The sequence below is a fragment of the Chiroxiphia lanceolata genome, chromosome 5 (genome assembly GCF_009829145.1).
Source record: "Chiroxiphia lanceolata isolate bChiLan1 chromosome 5, bChiLan1.pri, whole genome shotgun sequence".
Taxonomy (NCBI): Eukaryota; Metazoa; Chordata; class Aves; order Passeriformes; family Pipridae; genus Chiroxiphia; species Chiroxiphia lanceolata.
In genome coordinates this window covers 12,723,976-12,747,004 of record NC_045641.1, presented here as the reverse complement: position 1 = coordinate 12,747,004, position 23,029 = coordinate 12,723,976, and the positions used below count along the sequence as shown (strand labels likewise).

Sequence of the window (23,029 nt, the reverse complement as noted above, 5' to 3'; positions counted from 1 at the left end):
GCGAGGGGGGAGGCGGCCTCACCCGTACACGGCACCTCTCGTGGGTGTCGGTACCCTCGGGGATAAGGGCACTGCCCGGGGTTGCTGAGGAAACCGAGACCAGGAAACTTCACCGCAGCATAAACGGGACTGCGGGCAGCGTTTACCAACCACCGGAGCCGGGCAGGAGCACAGCAGAACGCTTCCCTTTTCCGGTGCCGACGAGCAGCCCGGCCTGCAGCGGCGGGACGAGCCGGCAGCCCTCACACTGTCCCGTGGCTCCGGGACACCTCACCGCGGGCCCCCCCCGCCGCCATCTTGCGAAAGCGCTGCCGGGCCGAGCCCGGGAGCGGCGCCTCTCCACGGCGAAGGGCCGGGCTGTGTGGAGCCTCTGCCCGCTACAGTGAGGGGCCGGGCGCTGTGCCGCCCTGCCGGCCATGGTGAGGCGCAGGGCGCTGTGGAGCTGGTCCCTGCAGCTCGCCGCGCTACCGTCGGCGGCGGGCTGGTCAGGTGGGACGCCGCAGCCGTTCAGCAGCTCCTGCAGGAGAGCCGCGGAGCCGCGCAAGGGGTGGAGCGGCACCATGGAGGAGGAGGAGGAGGAGAAGAAGAAGGGGGACGAGACTCCTCAGGGGCGGCAGCAGCAGCCGGAGAGGTGAGCGGCGCTCGAGCGGCAGCAGCGCTCCGGGGACGGGGGTCGCTGCCCCCGCGCCTTGGTGTGGGCAGGGAGGGACCGGACCGAGCCGAGCGGCGCCTCCCGCCCCGTGCCCGTCCGAAGGGGAGCCACTGCTCGACTTGCCGCCGTCAGAGCCCCGCAGGCGGCCGGGAGGAGCGGAGCACTTGCTCCGAGCGCAGCAGCGGGGCTCGCCAGACACACACACGGTACCGGGGTCCTGCCGGCGAGTGTGGGCGGGATCGGGCTGAGCCCCTGCGGGAGGCGGGGGGAGCGGGGCAGAGCCGCAAAAGTTGGTGGGTGGGTGCGCGGGGCCAGCGAGCCCCTCTCCCGGCCGGGCAGCAGGGGCAGCAGCAGCAGCAGCAGCACAGCCCGGCGGCCCCGGAGCTCGGCGTGTGCCTCTGCCCAGCCCCTGCCGCGCCGCCCTGGCTGGGCACAGACGCCGACGGGCACCAGCTTGGACGGGTGGTCCCCATCCTTTCGCACCGGTGAGCGAAACCGTGGAAGAAAAAGTATTGCGTTCGTCCCCCACCTCCCAGCGGCGAGCTTTTGGTTTCTGTCAATTGATAGTAACACATGCTGCAGCAGCGCTCCGAAAGAAACAAGTTATATAATCGCTTACCAAAAATCCGCTTCATGGTATCGGCGGTTTACTGGATGTTTTCATTCAGAGAGGAGACACGGACAGATGTTTATCGCACGGGCGGGGGGTGTGTGTGGGGGGAGATGGTTCGCGTTGCATGGTGCGAAGTAGAAGATGTTAACGAAGTCATTTAATGTAATTAGTGCCGTCAAATAATCTCAATGATCGTCAATTATCTCTAGTAAGGATTTGGGGAAAGCGTTTGTATGTCTTGACGGCAGGCAGTGAAGTTCATATTGGACTTATGCAAAAATGGTTCTAGTGACGATTATGATTTCTTGTATTTGCTAAATGGCGATTATGAAGCAAGCTTTCAGTTTTAAAGAAAAGTACTGTTTATGCTTAAATATTTTTTCTTTCATTTTCAAACTGCACCAACTAAAGTAGCATCAAAATTAAAGGGAGTGACAGGAAATCACTTCTGTTTTCCGGCAAAAGACCCTTGAAAAGAGTAATGTATTTTTTAAATTCATAGTAGCAGCTGTATCAGTCAAGAAAGAAGGAAGTCTGATTCGTTTTGTAGGTAAGATTTTGGGAAAGACAAGATAAGGGTTTTTTTTTTTCTTCTTAATTCAAGAATTATTGCAACAGTTGCTTTAAAAATGGCCCAAATTATCTGAAATTGAAATGCCTGTTATAGAAAGTAATGACAATTTTTAATGCCTGGAGATTGGAAACCCCTGTTTTGGTTCAGTTATTGTGATGGAAGAGGATGTGTTCAGGAGAGGAAGAAGAAAGAGATGACAGTGAAACAGCTGAAATATAAACACAGTTAATTTGACTTCAGCTTGACCCAAATCAAAAGATATGTGCAACCTTTTTAGGAGGAAGCAACCATTATTATTATTATTTTCTTCACTTGCATTAACTAAGTAGATTTGAAGAAAAACCTTAGGAGAAATCTGCTATTTTCTCAGCCTTTATAAGCTCAAGATTGAACAAAAATGGCTAATTCTTCATTCAAAAATAGCTTTTAAGTTTTTTTTCAGCAAATAGGAAGGCAATTATTTTGTCTGTGATGAGAAAAACAGAAATGTTGCCATATTAATTAGTGTCCTTTCACCTGCTGTGAAATTAGTTTCACTTTTTATCACATCTACAAATCCCTTACTGATTTCACTTGCATTATTTTCCAGTCAATTGCTTTAACTTTATAGCTTGCTGTGTGTTGGCTAGGTAATCAGAATCCTACTTCTAATATTCTGAGAGCCAGGACCATGGAAAATCACTTGATCATCTTGTATCTAAATGCAGATTTGAGTAAAAAGGATTTTTGAGTAAACCATATGTTGCACTTGGTTTGAACATTCTTAGAAAATCTAGGAAAGAAGGTGCATATTATGTGCTCTTTGCATGTAACATCTTGGTGTTTAGCAGCTGTACAAGAAAGGGTTTGAATAGCCAACAACTGTGCCCAAGCAGATAAACCTTATGAAGCAGTTCAAGAAAGAGAATGGGCATTGCCAAGTGACACAACACTGCTGCCATTGTGTTCCTACTGTGAAAAACAAGATTTGGTAAGATGATGTGTGAGTGAAAAATCAGGTGGTAAAAACTGTATCAAGTTACTTCTTCTCTAATACCTCTTACCAGGGTTGGAGCTGGTAGTGCTACTGTCTGGTAAGTAAGGTTTATCGTAACATTTCAGGTTTTATTGCTCAAAATATTTGGAAATAGGTCATTTGTTAAGGCAGAAATCTCCCATGCTGTGGACTGGTTTATGAGGGTTGAACCTCACTGGTTTCAGTGAGGTTCAGCTGTTTCCTGTAATGAGATTGTGTCAATAACAAGTTGTTTATGTGTGTCTGTGCAGTTGTGTTTACGTGAAACACTTTGCCTCCTTAAAACACCTACATATTTAGGATGGTACCTTGAAAATTAGTAGATGGCTCACATTTGTGTTGGAACTATGCCTTGACTCTGCCATAAGGGTAAAAAAAAAAAAGGAACCAACAAACCAAACAGCTTCTCATATTAACACTTTTGTTGTTGACTAACAACCAAAGCACTTCGCGTTTCATTTAGAGTACATGAAGAGACATTGTAATCTAAAGTCGTGGGGATGGAGTTGAAGGCTCTTTATAAGGAAAAAGTGTTGTAGTGAAAAGCATAAGCATATTGTGACATTTCCAGTTTCCTTGACTATTGATGTTTTGCTGTGTCTAGTGTACTGCCCCTTGGAATTTCTTTTTTAGTGGGTGTGTTTCAGTTGAAGAACTATAAGGGTGCTGTGTGTTTTCTGGCTCTCCAGTATGAAGTTTTGAATATTCAAAACTTTTATTATTTGGAAAGGCTGATGACCTTTTGGCTTAACTCATGTGAAAGATGGTCTTTGAACAGTTGCATTCAAGAATAGCATATATTTCCACAGAGAAAAATTTATAATTTCTTTATCTTAGCTGACTTGGAAATTGTTTGCTTGGATTTCAATAAATTTGAATTCCTATATTATAAATAGTTCTGTAAAATCCGTATATCCATGGGGTGCTTGTAGATACATACACAGGCAGAGGGAGAGAGAATGTTGTTGGGACAAGCAAAAGTGGAGTTTATGTTGAAATTTAAGTAGATTTAGAAAGAATTTGGGAAAGTATTTTCATGTTGCAGAGAAATTACATTGCACCTTATGTACTTGGACTTTGAACTCAAAAGAGGGAATCAAATAGGCAAGCATTTAAATGAATATAAACAAAATTGTAAGACTGTCTATTAACTTGAAAATAAAATTAAGTTTAGTGCTTGGGTGTTGCTGTACTTCCTGGACAACTGAGGTTTTATAATGTTTTAAAGGATTATTCTTGGTGTGAGTCTAGAGAAAGTTTGCATAGGAGTTTGTTCCTTCCTGGCATGAAGGAAAAGGAAAAAGAAAATTAAAAAGCTTAGTAACTGAGGTGGAGATAACAATTACACAATTGTAGACATAAAAGTTCCGGAGTCGATGATAAATGAACTTCAGATCCTGCTTTGCCATGTAGATCCTCTGGGTCAAAGTTTTAACATGATCTCTGTGCACTTTCACGGAAACAGTTCTTACACCAACCATGTGCTACAAAGGAAATCAGTTTTATCCCATTGCATGTTCAAGTGGAGCCTTAATTTCATTACATGTAATAGTACTTGGTTTTAGTCATATCTAATGGACTTTAAGGTGTTAGATATAATAATAATATTTTAAAAACTTTATTTTAGTTGAGAAAAACCTGTGCTAACATCTTCAAGAGCATAGTAACTGAAAGTACCAAACCCAAGATCCATAGGCTGTTATCACACAGGAGGGGCTAAAGTGTGTTTTTAAATGCTCAACTTCAAAGTTTGGCAGTTTTTTCTAACAGTAACCCCCATCCTGGCAAGCTGTGCCTGTGTCATTAACTGTAGTCACATCAGTAAACCAGTTGGAGCTAATGAGCTACTCATTTGCATAAATAGTTACAGGAGTGGAGCTGGTGCCAGAACGCCTGAGCTGGGGACTGGTTCGTAGCTGGGCTGGTAGGACTTTCATGTTTGCTCTTTTAGAAAAGCATTATTGAAATTCTGTATAAGTGTGAAGGGCTATCCGTAGAGATTATAGTTATTGTTGGAATCCGTGGCTTACCTGGGCAGCTGTGTGCATGTGCCATCTTCACTTATTTTACCGTTGATTTAAAAATTGTCTGTTTGATTTATGATCTATTGTGTTGCACGCCATCACAGCTGCAATACACAAGCCTTGCTTCTGTGTGTGTCAGCCTGAGTCCTGCAGAGCAGGTAAGAAAACTTTCATTCCAGCTCTTGTGCTTTCAGCATTCTTCCCTGTACATTAAGTAGTCATATGAAATTAGTTGCTTAGGGAGAGCAAAGGAAAGCAATTTCCGTTCTGGTGTAGGGAAATTTGACTCTGCCTTCCCTTTGGTGACTGCTTCAGCAATAGCATGGAATTACACTGCCTTAATCATAATGATAGCCTAGGCTGGTCTTTTAAATGTGATGGCCACATGCCAACTTTTGGATTCTTTTATTCAAGACTGCAGTAAAAGATGAGGGTAAAGAGGAAAATAACTTATTTTAATAGGCCTGTATTGCTAAAGAAATTGGCTCCTAGATCTGTCATCTCTGTTAAACTGTGTCCCCCCATGGACAGCTACTGTCATATCAGGGATCATAACCTAGACAGAATGTGCATGTAACAGAAAACTTCTGTCATGTTAAATACGGTTCATAAACATGTTTGGGGACTACAAAATGATCCTATTGGGCAGGGACAATCAGCTGAGGCACCTGAAAGCAAAGGGAGAATAGTTATGTATTGTCCCAGATCCAGGAAGAGACATCTTTATGCAGTTTATACAGTGCCTATAGCTGGTCAGATTTAACCCAGGGTTGAGAAATAACTGGCTCTAGGGACTACTGATGGGCCTGACTTTAAAGCCTATTTGCATTTGTATCCAGAGGCATGTAAGGGTGTAGCTGATAGGCATGAATAACTTTCTGTTGGTTTGGTTGCCCTAATGAATACCAGCAAAGCAGAGGTGGAATGTGCAGTAACGGGAGTGGGCTGCCTTGTAGGTGGTAGGTAGCTATTGAATTTGCTCGGTTATAATATTAAACATTACTGTCTGAGGAGGCAGCCAGAGACTCCCAGCAGCATCAGTACTGAATGTGAATGAAACCTTGGATAGGAATTAGATTGAAAATGAAGCATATTAAGGGTAGGTGGAATTGTTGAACCTCACTTGGTGGAGTATGTAACTGAGCTACACTGGAGAGTATAAATGGAGAGTATTTAATTAATTAGTTTTTTAATACCAGCACTGGCATAAGTAGTTTTTGTTTACAACAGTATATACCTGTTCTCACCCTTCCCTGTCCTAGCCAGTTTGTTGGTATAAACACTTGTGTGGTTGCACAGTGATGCAGGTGAAAATTAAGTGCTTCTCAAGGGATGGTAAGGTAAGAAGTGACTATCATCTAGATTAGTTTCTTAAGTAAATTCACCATGTGTACGAAAGTGTTTGTTTTGGCAAGTCTGGGGGAGTAATGAGGGCAGAAATGGATTGGCTCACAGTAGTGGCTACTTAAGTACTACAGCTGCTGTAAGAATAAGCCTAACAGCAGATGATCATGAGTGGATGCTTCACATTTGGGGTTTTTTGTAACTAATTTTTTTTTTTCCCTTCATGATGTCTAAATAAAACTTTGCTTTGTTTTACTGTTGATCCTCAAAACTAGATAAGAATTATTAAGAAAGATTCTTTCTAATTCTTGAGGCTGTTTATGGAGAGAGCTATTCTTTTTTTTGTTATCAACACTATTATTAATCTTTCTTGAACAGTACACAAGGTCACTGTAGAGTCAGTATACTTTCAGATCTGTTGAATGAAATTTTTGGCAATGCTTATTCTTGCTAGGGATTTTTAATGTGAAATTTCAAATAATAAAAGTATTTACAGATCAGCTAGTTGCAAGCTTGAGAGAACTTATTTGTGTGAAATCTTAAAACCAGGAGCAACTGGAATAATTGATGATGCAACTGCTGTTGCAGCCATAAAAAATATGTGTAGTGAAAGAAAACTTCCAAGATGTGTAGCAGTGTACAGTTTGCAGAAGGCTCAGCTTCTTGCTTTGCAAAATCTGCAGTGGTATGATGGAACAGCCTGAAGTACTGCACAATAAAAGTTTAAATGCATTCAGAATTTTCCAGTTTCAAACTGTTCATTAATTAAAGCAGCCAATTTCAGACCTGAAGGAAAAATAAAAGCACAGCCAAAACTTAGCTGGCAGTCATTTGATAGTAGAGCTTGCGGGAGCCAATTACTTACATGCTCCCTAGTGTTTGCAAATAGCTTTCCTTTTAGCTGAAATAATTCTTTTTGTTTCAAGCCAAAATGCATGGGTTTTTTGCAGTTAGTAAAAATATGTATATTGAAAGAAAATTTCTGAGTTGTGTAACTGTATATGGCTTGCAGAAAGCTCAGTCTTGTGCTGGGAAGGCTACAGTGGTGTGAGTTTGCTGGGAATTGTGTACTGTCCCCTTTAGGTGATGTGTAGTGGAGCCCAGTTCTGGATGTGGTCTACACAGAGAGACAGTGATTAAAAAATGAACCAAGCCTTTTGCTTCAAAAATGGCAAAAAAATAAAGATATTTGCAAAGCTATGGAATGTTTGCAAGGCAATTGTAAAGTTCTGGGGATATTGTTGGATTCCAGTAAATCAGAACTTCATAGTAACTCTTTGACTTTCTGGCTTATGGATTTATTAAATAAGGACCACATTTCTGTGTAGAAAAGAATGATAAATCTGTTTTGGCAGACTTCATGCTTAGTAGCATGTCTGTGCTTGGCTATATAGTTAGTAGGGGAAACTACATCCATTTCATTTATGGAGTAGCAGATGTTAGAGGAGACTGGATGGAAAAGGTGAAAACACAATAGATTTTACGCTGATGCATTTTGTATTCAAATAAAGTTCAAGTAATTTGGCTTGAAGCTCTACTCTGTTCAGAAGACCATTTAAAAAGAAAAATTTCAATGGCAGAGTGCTTCTTGTAATGTTATTGTGCCCTGTTTCCAACTTTCTCTTGGAACAGAAAGTATTAAAATGTTTAGTTAAATTTTTATTATTTTTCTAAATAAACAGAAGGCTCAGGGCTAAAATATTTGTATCCAATTTTTCAGTTATATCAGTTATTTCAGAAATGCTGAAATAACCATTTTACCCCAGACCTGTTGTCCTGAGCGCTATATCCTGTTTTCGGGTGTAAGCTGGTTTAGTGGGGCATGAGACATGGGTTTTCCATGCCATGTCCTGCCTGATCTACATCATCTCTCTTGCTTTGTGGATTACTGGGGTGCCTTATTGTTTGGAAAACATAACTGGAAAACCAGTTATGTGAGCTCTGCATTTTGATTCATGTTGGGCTTCATCCGATTCATCAGCCTGTGGTGCTGTTCATGTCTAGAAAACCTCCTGGCCTTGTGGATTTGGCATGACTAAGGGTCTCCTTTAGGAGTTTGTATGTCTTGGTCCATTTTCTTTTCTGAATTCAGTTGAAAGAGTAAAGAATCTCTAAGCACAAGAGAGTGGTGGCCTTGTGTCTTGCCTGGGCCCCTCTTACAGATGATGTCAATCCACTTGCCCTTGGTTGGGGATAAGTCACCTCATCCTGAAGGATGGGCTCCATTTGTTAGGAAAGCAGTTTAATGCCTTTAAGTAGAACAGGAGTTTTTCTTTCTTTTTAAAACTATGGAAAATAGAAGATTTCTTGTAGAACTTTGTGTAACAATGAATATTCACCAAGGATGTGACCTCTTCCCTCTGTCCCTCCCAAGTGAATGTGATTCTATTCTAGTTTGATTTTGTTGTTTCTATAGCTCATAATTTTTGCTGCCATTCAAGTCCTTGAATTAGTTTCTCAAGTGCCAAACTATTATTTTTGGGGGAGGAGAATTTAGGAAAGCTGGCAGAAAAATAATTTATGATTGCATATTTTCTAATATTTAAAATATATCTGCCAGATCTCCTTATCTGTAGAGACTTCTTTTTGCAGAAGTGTTAGAGTCTCCTTGGACTAAGAGTTGGTTGAGTTTTATTTTAAGCTAATGACTTCTGGTTTTCAAGAAATTATTATCTATGGGTTTTTTAATAAGAAAACTTAGATTTCTTTTACTGTATGTCATGAATATTCTAGGATATATTTTACCAGTTTAAACTAAACAGAAATGAACTGGCAAGATTGATACTTCAAAGGAATCTACAGTTCATCAGGGATACTTTTAGTTAATTGTTTGTAAATGTGTCCCTTTCTTATGCATGTAAAAGTTTTAAAGTATTCTGTGAGCACTCAGGTCTTTTATCCCTTGAGTGGCTTATGGAATACTTATGAAAGTAATATATGTGCATCATGTGGAAAATATGTTGGCAGACACATAGATACCTGCAGAGCCTTAAATGCTTTGGCATTGTCTTTGTTTAATCAGCATGGTTGATCCCTGCTTCCCCTAGAGGTTTATGCTTTCAGAATAAGATCAAAGGTTTATATGAAAATTTAAGCAAAAGTAGAATTCACTTATTTTAGAGATAAATGAATAGATAAACAGAAGCTTAAAAATAAAACCTTAGGCACTCTGGTCTCTAATATAAAATGTCTTGTAGCAACAATAATTACAGTAGTTATATATATTTAAAAAAATCAAACATCTGAGATGTTAACAGATGAATTTCCTGGAATTAAGTACCTACATGATTAAACTTCTGTGATTTGTTTTCATGATGCTTTCTGGAAGAGTGGATGTTTTATGCTGTGTCTGCGTGCTTTGCTAAATTAATAAGCTGACTTGGCATTGAGAATGCTCTTTGAGGAATGCCAAACAAAATACCCAAACCCAACCCTCTTTAGTTAAAGTAACAGTTAAAATATCCATTAGAATTTTTGGGGGTATTCTGTCTGCCTTTTTGTGGCACTGATTCTTCTTAATACCATTTATATGTGATTAAAATGCTATAGAGCAAGTCGAGTGTCAGTTTCATTGCAGGCTGATTCCAGTAAATGTTTAGTGGAATAGAGGGAGAAAAGCCTTAAACTGTAAACAGTTACATTTAAATTATGATGCAGATGTGGTATCTTAATGCTATATATATATGGTATCTTAATGCTATATAGAAAATACATAAATGGAGTAGTTTCAGTAAAACTGCAGGGGAAACTGGAGTACAAAGCAATTAGGTAAAACAAGATTATGACCAGGGGTGTCAAAAATTCTGTCAGCAGTGTTTTCCGAATGTTGTTCGTGCTTCTTTATCAGAAGTGAATTTTGATGTGTTAATATTTTATCTCTGCTGTATGGTAAAATAATGGTAATTTTGTTAAGAAAATGTCACCGTATTTATCAATTGTCATATCTTTGCAACTGCAGCTGTACTTAGTGTTGCAGTTCAGTTGCTGCTGAAATAGCGGGAACAGACTGCATTTCAAGTTGGAGCATCACCAGTAAATGCATTTGGGTTCAATTTGGTAAGGCTTCTTATATGTGTGGAATATCTTAGCTGAAAGGTTGTAGTGAACAATATATTTCATTTTCCTTGTAATTATGAGCTTGTGGAGGGCACAGTGAGTTACATGATTCCTGAGAAAACTGTGGGCTTTCATTCTGTTCTCTGACAACGTTGTTTGAGTGGACTGGCTTTGATACATCAGCCCAGTGCTTCTGAGTGTACAGCTGCAGTTTGAGTATCTGAATTAGTGAAACCGTAGATAGGCTAAAACATGTGGTGGAGAGCTTTCCACAGGACAAACATCACAATTTTTTATTAAAAATTATTCCTGCACCGCAACCGTAAATCGTGCTGTCTCTTCAACTACTGGTCATCTTCTAGTTTTTACCAGGTAGAGTTTATAAGTACTGGAAAGCTGTGCACTCTTTAAAACAGCAACTGTTTTTTGGTTTTGTTTGTTTGTTTTTATTGTTTTGTTTGGTTGAGTTTTGTGGGGTTTTTGTTTGTTTTTCTTAAGGCTGTCAGAGCAGTGTATTTACTTTCCACATTTCAGTTGAAAGTAAATAGAGAAATGGAAGCATTTAGTTTCAACAGACTTGCTTCAGCAACTTTTAAAATAAGATAGGGATATTTGTTTTTTCTACCTTGGATACAATGAGATTATATTCCTAAACTCTGCAACACTTAAGTGCAGTTTGGAATAAGAGATTCTGACTACTGAGTTCACAGTTTTCTAAGGAATGTGCCAGAATTGTGACTTCATAGAAATAAGCTTTTCTCAGTTATTTTCATACTTTTTTATATATCACAATGGAATTAAGAATAAACACTGCAGCCCTGATTTGAGATGTTTCAATTTCCCATGGCCTTTCACCAGTCAGTTCAGTTAAATGTGTATCAGAATTGTATTTGAAATAGTTACATTTACCTACAATAAGCTTTTTCTTTGTTTTAGACAAAATAGGAAATAGTGCCAAATATCTTTTGTGTTCTGACTTTCCTGCATGTATGTGCCTCTTGTTGCTATAAGTAAAGCGTTGGTAATGCTACATGAGGCTGCTGCTCTTACTACAAAATAAAGCCACTATATTGGCAAATCCCAAGGTACTGTATAGTGCCAGTGTCTCCTGGACAGATTTGCAGGATCGTATTACATCAGGCACTGAATGTCATAAGTTTCAGTAGGAATTACTATTCTTCCAAAATGTAAATTAAGGAACCCTTCCCCCTCCCTTTTGCAGTTGGTAGATAATAGTGTTAGTATCTGAAGCTGTGCATTCCAGGGAGTAAAATTCAGCCTGAACTACAAAGAGATCTCATGTCTGCTTGCCACAGCATGTTTTTGAAGGCTTCTGTGTAATAGCGACTGTTTTAAAGGCATATTTTGTTGATTAAAAAAAAATAGAGTAGATCATAAAACGAGAGGCTTGTTTCTAATGTGTGTGAGAACACTCAATCTTACGAGTGTTGATGCTAGTCCAAGAAAATATTGATTAATTAAAAATTTATTTTAGTTCTTCTGAAAAAGATATGGATAAGAGCACAGATGAAGAGCAGCCTTCGACTGCGTGTAACCAGTACCCTAAAGAAGCAGTGAAGAAACGTCAGAACTCGGGCCGTGGTTCCGGGGGCAGTGATTCTTCCAGGACCTTCAGGAAAAGCTTCAGGCTGGACTACAGGTTAGAAGAGGATGTAACTAAATCAAAGAGAGGCAAAGATGGGAGATTTGCCAACCCATGGCCAACGTGGAAATCGCCAACCTTGCAGAATGTTTTGAAATGGTCCCTCATGGAAAAAAATAACAGCAATGTGCCAGGCTCAGAGGTAAATACTTGCATGTTTTCTTTTCATGATTTTGGCTGCTTTTACCTCTGCTCTAATCAATAAATTAGGACAGTTAGGCATCTTTTGGAGATTTTTCTAAATTTTACTTTTCTGATTTTATTATCACTTCATTATTTTCAAAAGATGGGTTAATACTTTCTACCTCTTTATTTTTTGTCTCCTTTCTGTTAGTTCCGCTGCCTTTGATTTATCCAGCTCAGTTTATATTTCTAAAACCAACAAAAATGGCCTCCTAGCTCAGTCATAAACCATAGTTATGGCCTTTCCTTTCTAATAGGTGTTGCCTTAGGAAGCATAACATGATCCTTGTTGCATGAAATAGCTGTGGCATATCTAATTTTAGAAGTTTTGCCTTTTTATTCCAGACTGCCATTTAATACATACATTACACCTTTTTCATGAAAATTTAATAAATAGTTGCTGTCACTTACCTATGAAAGTGTTAGCAAATCTCTGTTTTTTCTGTTTCAATACACCAGGAGAAAAAATTGCATATGTTAGAACTAACCGTAGGAAATATTTGTACTGAAACACTTAAAGTACACTGCCAGTTTACTGTGAAACATCGTTATTTGTTCTTGGTGTGTTGCTTTTGTCAGATATTGAGTATAAAGAAGGAGACAGGACAAGCAACCTCTAAGAGAAGCTTCTTTTCCATGAAGAGTAATGGATACTGGAAAGCCATGGTTCTCTTTGTGGCCACAGGAAGTCTGAAGATGACTACAGTTTTGACAGGATTACTTCTTAGTGTATTTCTGATGTGTTGGCTGCACTTCAGAAAAGCTGTGCTGAAAGGTGCACAACCAGGGACAGCATTTGTTAACAGGCAGATGTTAATGCTTTTAAGAAGGTATGCGTAGGCTATAAATCTCAGTATTTAGTAAAGAGCTTTCAGTTTTATCTTATGTGAGTTAACTGGAATTCAATCAGTTTTATGGACAGAAAAGCTGTGTTACTCATTAACACACGATGGTCAGAGGTTAGGGGATGTCTTTAAGGATATGTGGCATGGAACATATTTAATGAAGAAATAATCTTGGCTGTTATTGTTCTATAATAATAATAACAACAAATAATTTGACTTCAGAAACAAGCACGGCAAACCTGTGTCGGTCTTGGGATCCCTTCAGCACTTTAATTTTTTAAAATTTGATTATCTACACCTTGTAATGGTGAGAGCAGTTCCTCAGTGTGTACAGCTTTCTAGTGTGTGCTGGCAACTTTTGCATAAAATTCACACCTTGACATTTTCAGTTGCATTGACCTCTGCCCTACTTGATATGTGTACAAGGCTTCATGTCTTCCCAGCACCAGCCAGAAACCTGGTTTGTGACTGACATCCCCAGAAGGCAATGCTGAGGTGTACTATGGAGTGCAGGACACAGAGCACTCTGATGGCACTGGAGAACTGCAGCACTCCCCTTTAATTTACAGTTTGTCCCTACAATAAAGGATGATCACAAAGAAATCTGCAAAGCACCAGTTGAAAAGCTGTCTCTGACCCAGCTGAGATTAATTTTGGACTAATTTTATTGTTTGCATATGACAATTTTTAATTAAGTCCCTGCAATTATTCAGGAGCTCAGTAAATCAGAAATAGGAAGACCTTGATAGGGATCAATGAAATGCAGTTCTGGAGTCCTCAGCCATTTTGATGCTTGTTCCAACCAGTTTTGTTCCACACCTAAATCAACCTGTAAAGCACATCTGAGCTTGTTTGAAATTCAAACTAAGGGCTCCAAACTTTATTTAGCACTGCTAGATGGTATGTCCTTCAAGCAGACTCCTGCTTCAGTTTCCACGTTGAGTGTACCTAGTGATATCCTCCTATGCTGTGCAGGTTCAGTTTATCTGTACCAAGTACTTTGCATATGTAAAAAAAAAAAAAAGCATATTCTCCAGGATATATACTTGTACTTCACTGTGGAAAAGCTATATGTATTATAATCATGCCTTCAGAACGAGCCTATATCATTATCCAGAATGCATAGACTTCTTGTATTTTCATTACAGGCTTTATTAACTTTGTTCAGTGCTATTGGAGGATCTTTAATTATTAGTTGTTGGATCAACAATTTAGATTGTTCTCATTTCTGCAAAAATCCCGTGGTATTCCAGTATGCACTAAGCACCAAAAATCCTAAGCTAATCAGCTAGTCTTACCAAAGCCTGTCATGTGTTTCTTCTTGCTTTGCATTAGGAAGGAAAGAAGAACGTGGGAGGGGGAAGGGACACAGCAGGAAGAGTTTCTGTATTACTTCAGTGATGAAGATAAGACAGTGTTAGGCATGCTTTGTTTCTGTCAGTAGCTGATTTGACATTAATGCCATGTTTCAAAGATCTGTTGTATTTCTTCTGGTATTGCTATGTTTCTGGTTAGTCTGACATAAAACAAAGTGAACTATAGCAGGTCAAAAGTTCCCTAAGATTCTGTATTTTATTCATTATGTTGTTTTATCTTGTTGTGTAAGTTTTAAGAATTTCATGTGAATTATACTGATAATAGGACTTGTGTTTTAGTATGAAATCTAATGACTTGAGTAACGAGTCCTTATTGCTTTAAAAGGTGATTTTAGTGCACTTTTGTAAAATACCAAAAAAACCCCAAAGAACCCCAAACACAAACCCCATACACTGAGAATTAAGTTTTTTGGCTATTTCCTGGTGTGATTTACTATGGTAGCTCAACAACCTGCCTGATTTCTGATCTCATCCTCTGAGGAATCATTGATTTGGATCAGAGGCCTGGAAAGCACAAGCTCTGTATGAGATCTGCAAGTTACACTGCATTTGTGTTCTTGGTTTGTCTTAAACTTTTGTTCACAGAATTTCATGTGAATAGGCCAAGAAAGCAGTCATTTGAACTGTGTTCCTCTCTATTTATCAGTCTTCCTGTCTGTGTGACCTTTATAAATGCCTTTTATAGCGATTAGTTCTACCTTTAATGAACCATTTGAAATACTTAATAGCATCAATCCTAGTGACATCCCTGTAAAGCCTTTATTGATAGTGTAGAGGTGTTCTGGGTGCCTACCCCAGTAGATATTTAATAGTGCAGGGGTGTTGTGGTTTTACCCCAGTAGGTAGCCAAACCCCAGTCAGCTGCTCACTTACACCCCCCCACACCAGAGGAATTGGAAGGGCAAAAATGAAAGAACTTGTGGGTTGAGATGAAGACAGTTTAATAGGTAAAGCAAAAACTGCATGTACAAGCCAAGTAAGGAATTAATTAACTTCCCATGGGCAGGCAGGTGTTCAGCCATCCCCAGGAAAGCAGGGCTGTGTCCCATGTAACAGTTAGTTGTGAAGACAAATGCCATCAGTCTGAATGTCCCCCTCACTCCTTCTTCCCCCAGATTTTATTGCTGAGTGCAATGTCCTATGGTCTGGGATATCTCTGAGCTGGGGTCAGTTGTCCCTTCCAGCTTCTTGTGCACCCCCAGTCAACTGGCTTTGCTGCTGTGTAAACGCTGTTCAGCAATAGTAAAACATCAGTCTGCTCTCAACACTGTTTTCAGCACAAATCCAAAACAAAGCACCATAGGAGATACTGGAAGAAAATTAACTCTATCCCAGTCGAAACTAGTACAATATGTTTGAGTCCTAGTTAAGAACTAACTGTTCATGTCTCCTAATTGGCCAGTTCTTCATCCATTTAGTATTGTTTATTAATATTCCATGATGCTAATTTTAAAAACTAATTTCTATCAAATGTCAGCAAAAATAAGGTGAATTAATTTAGTTCTCAGAAAATAGTCTAACTCTAAAACCTGCTACGTAAAAAGAATATTTTTCATAAAAAATGTACTTACTGACCTAAATTGCATTATGACAATTAATTACTAAATTCCGCATCTGAGTTTAATTTCTTTGATTTGTTGGCTTAACCACGTTTAATTTGTTGGTTTTTCTGAATTTCCATTTTTGAGTATTGTGTTAGTTTTGTGCATCTTCCACTTTTTTTTTTTTTAAATTGAAGTGTCACAATATAACACTCTCTGTGGTTCAAATTTCTGTGGCCAGTATCATTCCCATGTGCTTAGAACGAAATAGAGATAAGAAAGTGATGCTTCTTTCTTGGAGAAGCAGCCATTTATCTCAGTCTAAGCCCACTACTTTTCTTGTATGATTTAGTGGTTGTACTGTACTAACCTTATATTTGGCTTTATAGAAGGTTATGAATTTCTCATTCCTGTAGACAGTAATGAAACTTTTTCAGTAGACATGTCTCATCCATTAGCTCTCAGAAAAAGCAATTTCATGAATATTTTATTATTTACAGTAGAATTGCAGGGGGGTGGAGATGTGTGTGCTTTGTTTTTCCCAACATATGCCTTTCAAATCAATAAAATATTGTGGAGAAAGTAACTCCCCTGAAGGTGTCAAGACTGTTTTAGCAAGGCAACTGCTGGAGTCCTAAACTGTCACAGCATCAGCTGGACTTTTAAGAGAGCACAAGGTCAGCTCTGTCTAAACTCACTGATAGTGCTAATCTGTGCTAGGCTGAGAGAATAAGAGCAGCAACCATCGCAGGGAGAACTTGACTAGGAACCAGAAGTGCTGGGACATTTGTGATTACCAGGGAAAGGAGTGTCAGCAGTCTGTAGAAGCTGCCTAACACACAAAAATTCTTCTAAAGCAACATGAGGAGTTCAGAACTGTTTGGGAGGAGAGCCATAGCCGCATTGTGGGCAAGCTGGAGATGATCAGAAACTCTGAGAAGACTCTCTTTAGGGTTTTTAATAGGAAAACTATTGTTATTACACATAAAACTTATGCATAAACATCTCAACCAAACTGCAGTGAAGAGAGTAACTCTGTTTCAGAATGAGAGAATGGGTGCTGGTTGGGCGATGGGTTTCAATAGGTGATGTACAGCCATGGCCTCCTTTGTGCCAACTTGAGGCTACACACAGAGCCAAATCTGAGCCAACTGAGATGAAAGCTGTCTGTTTTTCTCCTCTGCATTAGTGTTCAACCACATCAGTTCTCTGACCTGTCAGACTTGAGTGGAGACTGCATAATTGTTCATGCTGGAACAAGAGGGGAGAATGTTACACAGGAGAATGGATTTAGGCTGATTTCAAGTCAGTCATGGGGCTGCGTCCTGAACATGCAGGGAGATCAGTATAGTGATTTATTCAGTAATAATTAAACTTTAATTACTTTAAAGGCTTCCGTAAAACATCAGAAGCAGCATAGCTAAGTACCTTAAGGTTTTCCTTAAAAATGATTTTGTGTTTTATGAATGTTCATTGAATTATTGGCAGCACGGGAAGACAGAATTGTAAAAGGTGACATTAGCCAGGTGAGGTTAACCTCCATGTGCTGCTACTGGACATAATGGGGAGAGAGAGAGGGTCTGATAAAGGCTAACAGAGCTTTTGTTGAGTGCTGTTGGGAACTTGGCATTCTCTTTCATCTGTGACTTATTTGTGCTAGGACTTGGAGGATGCATCATTTAGTTGCACGAGCTAAACTTCAGCATTTGCTACGACACTGTGTGTTTATATTGCAAAGCCCTTCTCAGGATGCTGTTAGTGCCTTGCAGTGCTTTCACTGCAATGTTCTCAGACTCTCTCAGTAGGTCTGATAGGATATTCTCTCTCAACAGAGAAGCATAAATGTTGCAAAAACCTAAAATGAAATTAGGAGGCAGTAGCTGGGAAAATGGCCATTAAAAAGGCATCTATTTTGTGCTACAGTTCTCTGATTGCATAAAAACATAATCACAGTACAAGTCCTGACTGTATTGATTTGTACCTTGTATGCAGTTTTTGTTCCATGGCCAAGCACATTCTGAAATTTCTCATGCATATTGTGCTCTTTTTTGCTAGGAACTCGATAAAGAGCTTCCAGTGTTGGAACCTTACTTTGTTCAAAAGCCGGAGCTTGCTGGGAAGACAGGAGCTGGAATGCGAGTCACGTGGCTGGGACACGCCACAGTTATGGTGGAAATGGACGAACTTGTACTTCTTACTGACCCAATCTTCAGCCAGCGAGCATCCCCCAGTCAGCTGATGGGTCCCAAGCGCTTCCGAAGGCCTCCGTGCACGGTGGCACAGCTCCCCAAAATAGATGCGGTGTTGATCAGCCACACCCACTACGATCACTTGGACTACAACACCGTGACGAGTCTGAACGAACGCTTTGGGAGCGAGCTGCGCTGGTTTGTGCCACTGGGGCTCCTGCAGTGGATGCAGAGATGTGGCTGTGAGAATGTCATTGAACTGGACTGGTGGGAAGAGAACTGCGTCCCTGGTCATGACGCCGTGACTTTTGTCTTCACCCCTTCGCAACATTGGTGCAAAAGGACTGTGAGAGACGATAACAAGGTTCTCTGGGGCAGCTGGTCTGTCTTGGGTCCTTGGAATAGGTTTTTCTTTGCAGGAGATACCGGCTATTGTTTAGCTTTTGAACAGATAGGTAAAAGGTTTGGACCTTTCGATCTTGCAGCCATCCCCATTGGAGCTTATGAGCCAAGGTATGAAAATCAAAGTTTGATCAAAATACATAAATGAAATTATATACTGATGGCAAAAAATACACCCAGAAGTTAAAACTGTAGGTGTGCTTTATTAAGAATATACAATTGAATATAGAGGCAAAAGAAGGAAATTGCTGAGGCCAAAGGATGTTGCTGAATGAAAAAAAAAGAAAAAAGCAGGCAATTAGAAGATGGAACTGAAATGTCCAGGATGCCTGTCTGTGTATGTGTGATGTTTTTGGGGAGTTTTTCCTTCAGTGTTAAGCACAGCCAGGATGAATTGACAGTCTTTCTTCCATGAAAGATGTTGAGTAAAAATCTGGAATTGCTCTGTAATTTTTTTTTTTCTTCCTGAAACAGCATAGTTTAATCCAGCCCATTCAGATGCATGCCATTTGCTGCATTTTTCTCTTGCTTCAGGCTTTATGCTGGTTTTACAATTTATCTAGAGATAGAGATGACTCACTTATAGAGTGTGAAAGATCTGTTTGTTTAGGCATCTCTATCCTACTTATGATGGGTTATCTAAACTTCTACATGATAGTGCTCTTATATAATGCTGGAAGGGAAGTGTGTATGAGCTGGGAAAGGAAGATAAGACTGAATAGAAAGGTAAAAATCTGGTATCTTTCAAGAATTGCCAGGTTCTCCCTTCTCCCTTACCACCATTCCCTTGAGCTATTTCTGAAGCACACACTCCTTGGTGTGCACTGCTAGCATGAAATTTTTTCAGGAATGGATTTAAATTTTTGGCCTTAGCGCCTCAAGGCACCAGTAATATGTCCTTATAGTATTGAAAATATAGGTAAGAAAAAACTCTTTGAAAAGGGGAGTGCAATACATGAACAGCTGTTTCATGGGCATGTTGGTATATGTTAGTTTCTTGGTTCTGAGTGTTCTGTATGTTGTTGAGGTCTACATGCTCATAATTTTTTTGATTAGGTGACTATATATATATTTTTTTCTCTTTGCAACTTACCTAATGAAAGTAAAGAAGAAATCTTGCACTGGATTAGGTGACACAAAAAATGTTACTTTCTGTTTTGGTAGGTGGTTTATGAAATACCAGCATGTGGATCCTGAAGAAGCAGTAAGAATCCATATTGATGTTCAAGCAAAGAAGTCTGTAGCAATTCATTGGGGGACCTTTGCTTTAGCAAATGAGGTAAATTGCAACACTTATTACATGAGTTCAGATTTTCAAGTACTACATGGTCATTACTGAAGCTTTGCTTGTGCAGTTTAACCTACATATCTGTAAACATAAACTTAAAATGTGACCTTTGTAAGAGTGACAAGTTGTTACTCCATATACTGTTGTTCAAAACAATGCTTAGCTTTTCATAACTAATTACATAAAATATTTCCACGGTTAAGAAAGTACAGAGTTATTGAAACAAATGTGGAGGATTTCTGATATCCAAAAAGAATATCAGAAAAAAGCTGAGAAACTTAATAGGCGGGGACACATATGCAGTAATAAAAGCAGACTCAGCAGTGCATCACTTGGAGATAGTAAGAACTTCATGCCTGTAGGTCAGTACAGTATTTATTAATCATACCTGTCTAGTAAATAAACTGAATAGTATTTTTAATAGTTGATTCAGAGTTAAATATCAGCAAGGATATGAAAAATTGAGTTACTGAGTTACTGATTTTTCTTTTTTATTATTTTTTTTTTTATTCCCTCCTTCCCTTCTTTAAGTCCCTAGTTCTAATAAGAAGGTTACCCAGGTACTTTCACAGCAACTGAAAATGCAGTGAATGGGAAGTATCTCCTTCTGCTTTGATACTGTCTGGTAGCTGTTTTTCAACTTTGTCCTTGTGTCAGTTACACCGCTTTATCTTCCGATTCCTTCCTGATACTGTGATCACTTGATATGTCATGTTCTGTCCCTTCCAGCTCCTTGTGCACCTCCTCCCTGGCAGAGCAGAAAGAGTTGCCAGGGAGGGAACATAGCGAGGATGCTTGGACAGAACCTTTCCTGTCCACAGCGTTTCCAATAAACTGTGTCACTAGCGCTCCCGGTACAAATGTTACTGTGTATTTAGAAGCGCAAAAAGTAGGTGATTTCTCCCTGATGGTGCCTTTTCTGAAATGTAGCAAATACAACGCGGTAACTTGAGGGGGCCGCAGTGGCAGCACCCAAGAGTTTAGATGGCACCGCTGACACCTTGGGTTTACTGAGCGAGAGAAAGCGCCAGCTGCTGGCCGGACAGCGCTTCCTCCGAAGGGATCTGTTAATACACTGAAGGCGACCGAACTGCGGACAGGCTGTGCCTTGCTAGTTACTCTGCAGCTATAAATCAGCATTCTTAGCATTTAAAAACTTAAAATGAACCCAAACGTTTTGACAAATATCCTCATCCTCCTCCTCACCCCATTTTTAGAGCAGGGATTTCCACCCCCAAAATGTTGCAGTGGTATCTTTTCCCTCATATTATTCTCATTTTTTCCAGTATTACTTAGATCCTCCGGTTAAACTGAATGAAGCTCTTGAAAGATACGGCTTGAAAAAAGATGACTTCTTCCTCTTAAACCATGGAGAATCACGGGACCTGGGTACAAATGACATGTTTGAAAACTGAAACCGTAGCAGTTCCTTGTAAGCCCAGTTTGATCTGAACTAGCAATTAACAGTACAAATACTAATATGATGTATTTACACAGTGCATTGTTTAGATTAAATTGGATTTCTAGGTGCCAGGTTTTAGAACTAAAACTTGCATACCAATTTCATGGTAAGTTTTTCAGTCTCAGCACTAAAGCTTGCATACCAATTTCGTGACAAATTTTACTAGTTATATCGTTTATAAATTTTGAGAGATCATCTAAAACAGATTAATATAAAAGGTGTTGTCTGGGATTAACTTGCAGTTTCAACTCTGATGTGTACCACTGATAAGAAGTTTTATTTTTACACTCTTCATCTTACCTGCAACAGCAATAATAACCTCAGCACAGGACATATTCTTAGGATTAATGGCTGACTTGAATTAATCATTGTTAGACTGTCATCTCCCACTTGTTAAGTCTTCAGGTTCTGCCCTGTACCTTGACAGCTTCACTGTATGTTTTGTGGGATGGAGTCTTCCATTACAGCTGTGTTGTTAAAGCACAAGCACAGTACAATTGTTTTACTGAGTGCTTCTTCATTTTCATATATCGATGAACCACAAAAACTGAATTTTACAGTGATCAAAGAAATGTGCCTTTTAAAGAGAGAGATAATTTAATATTGCACCATGGATGTGTAAAACTAACTGCTGGCCAGAGTTATCTGCACACTTTGATTGTTTTGTTGATGTTTTAAGTTAGGTCGAATGTGTCAAATGAAGCGCATGAAATGGAACAATCCCTTAATGGCACTTGCCTTTGCGTTGACTCAGCCTTTTTTTTTAAATTGTTTTTTTTTTTCTTTTAAAGTGAAAAGTCTGAAGCAAGGGCTGTGGTATTTTTTCTTATAGCTTCCCTATAATTTTAAAGTTGAATGAGAGATTACAACATTGTTCAGTATTATAAAACTTGGCTAAATGTGTCTGTATCAAATTGCCATGCTAATTTACAGAATTAAAGCCTATTGTTGCCAATAAAAAGGGTTGTTATTCTCCTTCATAATTCATTGGCAAATTGGTTTTTGTTTATGATTTGTTTTGGTCTATGGGATATGTTTATTGGTTGGGTGGGTTTTTTTTCTCTTGCTGTGCATTACATTTTATTTTCATATTCCATGAAGATAAAAACAATTTTTAAAAAAGACACATTATTTGAAGACATGAACTTCTGGCAACTAATAAAAACCAGCTAATGAGATTTCATGCTATGAACAACCTGAAGTAATCTTTTAACTGTAGACAGTTATCTCTTTTAGGACTTCCCAATATAAATATTTTAAGTCTTATAGATCTTCATATCAACAAAGAACAGCACAACGAGGCAAAGATGAGTTAGTCCAAGTTCATGCTGAGGAGGGGTTCTGGAATAGAGATTACTCTTATATGTAGGAAAAAGCAGCTTATTTGCTTTGGTGGGGTTCATCTTTGACAAACATGAAGATTTCTTTATTCAAAAAGGTAATTCTAGTGTCATGTAGATGTATTCACCAGAATTTGTTCAAAAAGGGGTTTAAAACTACTCTGTTGTTCAGTGTTGATTTTGGGAGGGTATTTCAGATGAAGTCTCTATTGAACCTTTTATTTACACAACAGTTTCGATTACAATTTGAGTCATATAATGCATATTACATGTTCATAATTTTGTGGAGGACACCAAGCTGCAGGAATTTTGGAGTTCTTTGAAGGATAAGGTTAAAATTAAGGCTGGTTTTGTTTTAGGTTGGATTTTTTTCCTGTTTGCAAAATCATCAATAGATTACTCTGGAAAATTATGTACTTTAGAAAGAGTGAAACTAAAATACAGAATATCCAGATAAGCAGC

The 23,029-nt window shown here is 39.3% G+C and overlaps 1 protein-coding gene across 4 annotated transcripts; it reads left to right on the top strand.

Moving 5' to 3' along the window:
* The first annotated feature begins 398 nt into the window (after window positions 1-398).
* NAPEPLD (N-acyl phosphatidylethanolamine phospholipase D) lies at window positions 399-22,210 on the top strand. 4 transcript variants are annotated; one of them, XM_032687589.1, is made up of 5 exons: window positions 399-631; window positions 11,774-12,083; window positions 17,942-18,588; window positions 19,642-19,756; window positions 21,052-22,210. In XM_032687589.1, exons 1-5 carry the CDS (start codon window positions 417-419, stop codon window positions 21,178-21,180), a joined length of 1,416 nt encoding a protein of 471 aa, XP_032543480.1. In that variant the 5' UTR covers window positions 399-416; the 3' UTR covers window positions 21,181-22,210. The 4 variants fall into 4 exon arrangements, with proteins under 4 accessions (XP_032543480.1, XP_032543482.1, XP_032543483.1 ...); XM_032687591.1 differs by lacking the exon at window positions 399-631 and adding an exon at window positions 695-875; XM_032687592.1 differs by lacking the exon at window positions 399-631 and adding an exon at window positions 1,063-1,137.
* The last annotated feature ends 819 nt before the right edge of the window (window positions 22,211-23,029 follow it).